We start from the raw sequence: 8446 nt of genomic DNA, 5'->3' as shown, positions 1-8446 counted from the left end.
AGACGTGAGACGCGACAGAAGACGTGAGACGCGACAGAAGACGTGAGACGCGACAGAAGACGTGAGACGCGACAGAAGACGTGAGACGCGACAGAAGACGTGAGACGCGACAGAAGACGTGAGACGCGACAGAAGACGTGAGACGCGACAGAAGACGTGAGACGCGACAGAAGACGTGAGACGCGACAGAAGACGTGAGACGCGACAGAAGACGTGAGACGCGACAGAAGACGCGAGGGTGAGGATGGTCCTTCTCAATCCCAGCCAGCTTGGTGAGCACCTAACCAATATGGACGTAGCATAAGGAACTGCACCACAAGGCATCAACCACCCATTGTTCTGGCCAAGACCAAACTGATACAACATAAACACAATATCCCCCGAGCTCCTAGAGGCAGAACGTTGCAGATCTTCGAATACAAATTTAGAACTTTGAAGCTGGGATGGGTTGTTAATATGCAAATTTTAATGTCTGACAGTGGTGATACTGGACTGGACTGGGATTCAGAGAATCACACTGGCCATGCCCCAGCCCCACCATATAATCAGCACATGTAACCATAAATACGAGCATGCTGGTGGCTTTAGTGTCCTAAACTTATACATATTGCCAGACATTTGTGGACACCTGACCATCATATATGAAGTTGTTGGCCATCGCATTCCCAAACCATGATCATTAATATGAAGGATTAGGGGCAGTAACAGCGTCTATTCGTCTGGGAACTTAATCCTCCTGTCCCATCGCACTCCTGACCTGACAAAAACCCAAATCCAACTGGGTGGGTGCGGTGGTGACAACAGATGCCTCCGTGAAATGTAGATAGATGAAAGTAGTCACTCGCACTCCATGATAAAAAGTCAATGCTGTTTATTGACTGAGATAACACACATCTCCTTAGCGACGTTTCGAGACCATGCGGCCCCATCCTCAGGCAAACAGAGTGTTTGTCTGTTTGCCTGAGGACGGGGCCGCATGATCTCGAAACGTCGCTAAGGAGATGTGTGTTATCTCAGTCAATAAACAGCATTGACCTTAATATCATGGAGTGCGAGTGACTACTTTCATCTATCCCTATTCTTCTGGGAAGACTTTCCACAAGATGTTGGAGTGTGTCGGGGGGACTTTGTGAGGTCACGTACTGATATTGGATGAGAGGATCTAGCTCACAATCGGCATTCCAATTCATCCCAAATGTGTTCAGTAGGGTTGGGGTCAGGGTTCTGTGCAGGACACTCAAGTTCCTCCACATCAAGCCGGTTATTTCCATACATTTATGGAGTGGTCTTTTCACACTGGGACAGAAAAGGGTCTTCACCAAACTGTTACCACAGGGTTGGAAGTACACAATTGTCTAAATGGTCTTTGTATGCTGTAGCATTAAAAGGAGAACTATGGGGTCAGGGCTTTCCCCATAGTTCTCCTAAGGGTCACGAGAGGACACAAACTAGCGTCCTCCCGTCACCCTAGGCTCAGTATACCGGTATACTGAGACGCTGCAGCCGGGACGGATCCCGACATAACTGTCTGGACCCGCCCAGCTGCGTGATTGACAGCTGGCTCTGCCTATCTAGAGGCAGAGCCAGCTGTGCCCGCCCCCTCCCCCGTTCGTTCCGCCTGTCAGCGCTGGAGGATCGGACAGGGGAATCCCTGCAGGGAGCCGCGAGTGACAGTCACGGCACTCTGCAGGGATACATCGAGAAGTGAGCGAGCGCCGGTATGTGTTCGCTCACTTCCCTTTCTATTGAGCCGACGTGTGACAGTTTCATTGTCACAGGTCGGCTCGAACTATGAGGCTGAGTGATTTTCACTCGCCTCCATAGTTCTCCTTTAACAGGACTCTTCACTGGAAACACCTGAACATCAGCATTGGAGGGGGGGCCTCATACAAGCAGGACGGAGAAGAGTTTCAGCAACCAAACACCTTTGTCCATTACAAAATGAAAAGGGCCAACTTATCCGAAACTGGAGCCAGCTCAATACATGACAGGAATACGGACTGCACAGGATCACAACTCCTTCAGCCAGTACATCATATATCATCATCATTATTATTATACAGGATTTATAGTTTGCGCAGCGCTTTACAATACAAGGAAGACAAGATGGTAAGGAGGGCCCTGCCCCTGAGGGCTTACAATCTAAAAGGGAGGGGCCAGTGATACATGAGGAGGGAGCTGTGTGGGGATGAATTGTTTAAGAAAGAGTTCAGTGGTTAGTTTGACGTGCGATAGGCTTCCCTGAATGTATTACAACTTTGCATTTAACCCCTTAAGGACCAAACTTCAGATGCTTGTCTTTCAGTTAAGGACCAAAGAAATTTTTGCTGTGTGTGTTCAACCGCAATTTCCATCTTTCCCATTTATTGCACCAACACATATTATATACCGTTGTGTAAAGTACAAAAAGGGCTTTAATTTGATGTGACATATGTATATAAAAGTTCTCATATAGTGCATGGGAGAAGCTTAAATCCTTAAGGACCCATGGTGGAATTATTCCTTCATGGGTCCTTATGGCACGGACAACCATGACGAAATAATCCCGCCATTGGTCCTTAAAAGGAGAACTATGTGGTCAGTGCCTTTCCCCATAGTTCTCCTAAGGGTAACGGGAGGACACAAACTAGCGTCCTCCCGTCACCCAAAGCTCAGTATACCGCGAGCTACCGACAATTCTGTCTGGATCCGCCCAGCTGCGTGAGTGACAGCTGACTCTGCCTATCTAGAGGCAGAGCCAGCTGTACCCGCCCCCTCCCCCATCCGTTCCACCAGTCAGCGCTGTAGATTTCGGACAGGGGAGGAATCCCTGCAGGGAGCCATGAGTGACAGTCACGGCTCTCTGCAGGGAGATGATCGAGAAGTGAGCGAGCGACGGTATGTGTTCGCTCACGTCCCGATCTACTGAGCCGACCTGTGACAGTCTCATTGTCACAGGTCGGCTCAGATTATGAAATATGTGAAAATCGCTCGTCTCATAATTCTCCTTTAAGGGGTTAACATTATACAGCTCAACTTGAAGAACAGGATCAGCGATTCCTCTATGAGGACCGTGTTCTCTCCTGCCGGTGAAAAGAGTTCCATCGTTCCAATGTTATGTCGCTCATTGAGGAAAGACAAAGCATACCTTAAAGCTGTAGCCCTGATCCACCAGGAATCTCTGCCTTTTGGTGGAGTACGCCATTTCCTGCGTATCCTGAGACACCAGAGAATAGAAGAATGCATTTGGCTTTTTAGAAAATGTGAACAAATGTAAAACCTGGGGGCCCCCCATCCCCACATGTGAGCACACAATGAACTGCCACAACATGAATGGCAAGGGTCAAGTACTTTCCGCAGTATATAAGTAGACTGAAGTACCCTAAAATGGTCCTCTCCCCCCCCCCAACCCCCGGCTGTGAATATTCCCATGCTGGGACCAGCTGCAGCTGGCTTTCATGCAGTAACAGCAATTCCTGCCGCCCCGATCATAACAAGACATCCCTGCAGATTACAGGCCGGTCCCGCCTTCACTTCAGCTGCAAACACATCCCCGATCGTCTCCTCATGAACTCCTTTCTCTTTTGTTCTCTTTAAAGGAGAACTATGGGGTCAGGGCTTTTCCCCATAGTTCTCCTAAGGGTCACGGGAGGACACAAACTAGCGTCCTCCCGTCACCCTAGGCTCAGTATACCGCGAGCTACAGCTCTCTATATACTGAGACGCCGCAGCTGAAGCGGATCCCGACAATTGTGCCGGGATCCGCCCAGCTGCGTGAGTGACAGCTGGCTCTGCCTATCTAGAGGCAGAGCCAGCTGTACCCGCCCCCTCCCCCGTTCGTTCCGCCAGTCAGCGCTGGAGGATCGGAGCGAGGAGGGGGGAATCCAGCCCCTCCCCTGTCACGGCAGAGAGCTTTAGGCCTTTAGATCTCGTTCACACCTAGGCGTATTGCATATGCGCGACCGTCGCGCGGTTTTTTTTACCGCGATTCGCGGTAAAAAAGTCGCGCGTTTCCGAAGGCTACTTGGCTGTATCTCAATGGAAACGCGCAACAAAACGGCCCAAAGTAGTACATGTACCTTTTCAGGCGAGGGCCGTTTTGTAGCGCGTTAGGGACGGGCGGGATTTATATTTTTGAGCGTTTTGTAGAGCGTTCGTCGAGCGTAGAACGCGCTACAAAACGTTCAGGTGTGAACGAGGGCTACAATCTCAATTCCAAGGTGCCTCCCCTAAACCCTCCCCTCCACCACATACATACATTCCTTTCCTTATGGGCCTTTGGTCCGTGTTATAGATACAGGCCCCATGCCATTTTGCTTGGCACAATTTCTACTGTGAGCCCAGAGCAGCTTGATAATGTACCCCGAGGGGGCATGTCCTTGACAGCCTGGGCCCAACAGGAAATGGGTTGGATGTCATTGTCATTCAGCCCGGGACCAGTACTGGGCCTCAGTGCACAGAGTCTTTGCATGACAGTGTCTGTGGTGGATCGGGGGGCGGGGGAAGTATCAAAGCGGTATTTTTTTAATTCTCTTTAAAGCAACAATAAACAGGAGTGTCAGATGTGTGATCCCCGCTGTGCTCAGCGCTTTCTCCCGCCAGCCTTAAAGTGATATTAAAGCATCAATTTTTTTTTTTACATTGCCTTTAAGTGGACCCTCCTTTGCTGGAGGCTGTTGCCGTTTCATTCCCCGTTTTCTAGTGGGTCCCCGCAGCGCTATTTCACCCCCCCCCCGGGTGCCACCATCGTTCTAATGGAGGCATCCGTGGCCGCAGTGGCTGTGTGCGTCCATAGACACACACATAGCCCTGTCCCTCTTTGATTGATGGCTCCTCTGCCATCAGTACCCCCCCCCCAACCAGGAAGTTCGGGGAACGGAGGATCGCTTCGGGACCGGCAGCAGGGACGAGCGTCACTGATAGGCGAGTGTGGGAGGGGGTGGGGGCTGAGGGAGAATAAAGGTGCTGGCCCGTTTTTACCCTAATGCAGAGAATGCATTGCAACGGGGAAAGGGGGAACCAAGAAATTGATACAAAATGTCGTTTTCCCTTTACTCCAGGAAACGGCAGCAGTAGCAGGAGAGGGAAGTATTATAGATGGTTGCTGCAGGGAGGACTGGAAGGCCTGCTTCTGGGACTTGTAGTTCCCCAAATAGGAGCAGCGTGCAACCTTTTAGTATTTTTAACAAGTGAAACATTTGCTCAGAATACCATAAAAGCTTTTACGCATTAATTTCCAGGACTGCATGAATCAGACGGTACGGTAGACAGCCGCGTAGGAGTTAATTTTGCTGCAGATGAGGCCCAAGGGGGCCAGCGGTGATTAAAGTTCACCCCCCCCACCCCCATACACAGCGTTCCCGTTGCCACCGCAGGGTGACTCACTGGTCATGTTCCAGGGCGTGAGAAACCTTCAAGCCAATTAGCTGCTCTTAATAGGTGATGGAAGTTCAGGCGCTGGCTGCATCGGTGGGAAGGTGGAAGTGTCGGGACTTGTAACCTGCACACAACAAACAGCCTCCATCCACATGCGGGGAGCCCTGGGCTAGAGCGGGAATTCGGGGGGGATGTAATGTTGGATAACATTTAACAAGTGTGCCAAATTCATGCAAACCCCATCCTGGCTCTACTGGGTAAGAGGGAACTTGGTATATACATACAGCACTGAGACCCTCAGACTGATTCCCCCCCGCCCCCCAGTATACAGTCCGCTGCAGGCAGGGGGAAGCATTTCCTAAGCCTCCCCTCCCCCAGTAATCAGTCAGATGCAGGCAGGAGGAAGCATTTCCCATGTCCCCCCCCTCCCCCAGTATTCAGTCTGCTGCATGCAGGAGGAAGCGTTTCTTCAGTCTCCCCCTCCCCCAGTGATCAGATTGCAACATTGTAGTAATTTACAAGGCGAGAGGCTGCAGCATGGGGCTGATCCGTGTCAGAAATCTGTCCACACAGCCAAGAACTGCACAGACACCGGGATTTACATCTCTGAGCCAGCACCTCAGTCCAGGAAGTAGAGGGCGACCCTGGAAGATGCCTGAACAAAGATGGCGCCATATGTCTGGAGAGAAGGGCAAGTGACGGCATTGTTAGGGGGAGCGCGGTGAACTGTGTGAGAGGCAAGACACACCTGGAAGTGTTACACGGACATTGCTTAGCATTCTGCACTTAACGCGGAGCTTGGCTTACTTTGCCCTGATCCCTTGCTGGCGCCAACATGCTTCAACCAACTTGATTGGCAGGGCCAGAATGACGTTAAGGGTTCGTTCACACCATAGCGCAGTGCGTCCCGGTCAGAATCGGACCAGAACGCACTGCCCGCATTGCGGCCGGCTCACTTTTTTTGCCGGGCCCGCGGGGGCGTGACGGGCCATTGAAGTGAATGGCACCGTAGCCACGCCCTGCGGCCGCAATGGGATCGCAAAGGGACATTGTGTCTGCAGTGCAGTCCGGTGCGCTCAAAATAGTGCTTGCAGCATTTTGATCGCACCGCACTGCAGGCACAATGTGCCTTGTGATCCCGTGCGGGAGATCGCATTGCGGCCGCAGGACGTGGCTACCGTGCCATTCACTTCAATGGCCCGCCACGCCCCCTCCAGCCCGGCGAAAAAGTGAGCCGGCCGCAATGCGGGCAGTGCGTTCCGGTATGATTCTGACTGGGACGCACTGCCCTATGGTGTGAACGAACCCTAACTCACACGCATGCACATGGGAGTACATTAATCGCGGCACGCTGAACACGTGCACAGCCCGGCATACAGCCCAATAGTGAGCAGGCAGGTAGATTCGTTGTATTGCAGTGGAGACATAACACACGACAACGTGCCCCCTCTGTCTGCTCACAATGGTTTTAGTTCCACATGATCACATACAGTATATATACGATGGGAGGTCCGCTATAAGGAAAAAGGAACTTTAGGTTGTACCTTTTTTCGCTCTCAGAACACGTCCCAGACGCTGCGCTTCCTGTCTTCGGGACCCTCCGTGAGAGGAGATCTGGATCAGAACGTTGGCTTCAGGTAAATCGAAGGACGTGTCTCCAACCTGGGGAACAGAACGGAGTGTACAGGAATCTCCAAAGCCCAGGAAGAGGAGGAGGATTGCTCCTGTCGCCATCTATGTACACCAGGGGTCGGCAACTCCGGGGGGGAAGAGGGCAGATTGGTGGGGTAATTCCATTTTCCCAAATTCACCTGGGAAAGTGGAATTACCCTTTAAAAAAGGAGAACTATGAGGTGAGTGCTTTTCACTCACCTCATAGTTCTAGCCGACCTGTGACAATGAGACTGTCACAGGTCGGCTTAGTAGATCGGGAAGTGAGCGAACACATACCGGCGTTCGCTCACCTCTCGATCCTATCACCGCTCTCTGCCGTGACAGGGGAGGGGCTGGATTCCCCCCTCCCCGCTCCGATCCACCAGCGCTGACCGGAGGAACGCACAAGGGAGGGGGCGGGTACAGCTGGCTCTGACTCTAGATAGGCAGAGCCAGCTGTCATTCACGCAGCTGGGTGGATCCAGACAATTGTGGGGATCCGCTGCGGCGTCTCAGTATATAGGGAGCTGTAGCTCGCGGTATACTGAGCCTAGGGTGACGGGAGGACGCTAGTTGTGTCCTCCCGTTACCCTAAGGGGAACTATGGGGGAAAACACTGACCCCATAGTTCTCCTTTAAAGAGGAAACTTTACCCACATCTTTGAATTGACAACAAACACACCTTTAGAAACGTTGAGTAATGACAATCTACAATCGCATACTTCTATATAATTGCCGGCTTTGTATTCTTTGCATTCCTTATTTCTCTTTCAGCCGCTCGGATCAAGTCCTTTGTAACAAGCTATAGGTCTTAACCCGGACCTTTACCCCCTTTCACAAATAAATCACATCAGCCAGCAGCTCTGCATGCTGATTTGAAATCCTCTTACATTCGTTTGTTAATCGAACATATATTTTTCTTACAATTATTGCTTTTCCACTTCCTGGTCCTCTTGGGCATTAGTGATGTAATGTGCCCAAGCGTTGCATCCTGGGAAGGTGACATCAGCAGAGCATTGCTGGGAAATCTCATCTGTAATCTCACAAGGTCTCAGGGAAAAGGCATTTTCCTCCCCTGAGATGATGTGCATGGTCACATGTCCTACTCACATGTGCCAGAGTTCCAGGAAGTAAAGGGAGATCTAGTAACCTGCCCTTAGTAAACATGCGAGAAGAATGGGGAGGAAAATGCGTCACCCAGAGAAATTAGTTCTTTATACATGCCATGCATTGTTTGTAAACGGATTATAAGAAAGGATTTTGTTTTATATTTCAGCTGCGTTGATCAACTTGTGCTACAAACGCGACAACGTGGAGGAGCCCACGAGTTCTGCACCCTGGATCTATCTCCAATAAGAGCCTATGGAAAGTGGACTGGACTATACAGGAGGGGGCGGACCGGAGACTGGACCGGAGACTGGGCCGGAGGGCGGGCCGG

The 8446-nt window shown here is 51.2% G+C and overlaps 1 protein-coding gene across 1 annotated transcript in view; it reads right to left on the bottom strand.

Moving 5' to 3' along the window:
* Nucleotides 1-8446, bottom strand: part of ERCC3 (ERCC excision repair 3, TFIIH core complex helicase subunit) — a 37294-nt gene that overhangs the window by 1061 nt on the left and 27787 nt on the right. Inside the window, exons 12-13 of the mRNA XM_018554445.1 lie at nucleotides 6894-7017; nucleotides 3128-3240 (exon numbers count right to left, since the gene is read on the bottom strand). Of these exons, the coding sequence (XP_018409947.1) occupies nucleotides 3128-3240; nucleotides 6894-7017 (237 nt within the window). The remainder of the gene's footprint in view (nucleotides 1-3127; nucleotides 3241-6893; nucleotides 7018-8446) is intronic.

The sequence above is a fragment of the Nanorana parkeri genome, unplaced genomic scaffold (assembly GCF_000935625.1).
Source record: "Nanorana parkeri isolate BGI_ZX_2015 unplaced genomic scaffold, ASM93562v1 scaffold159, whole genome shotgun sequence".
NCBI classification, from domain to species: Eukaryota; Metazoa; Chordata; class Amphibia; order Anura; family Dicroglossidae; genus Nanorana; species Nanorana parkeri.
Note: the sequence above shows the minus strand (reverse complement) of the source record. Positions and strands in the feature narration are given on the sequence as shown.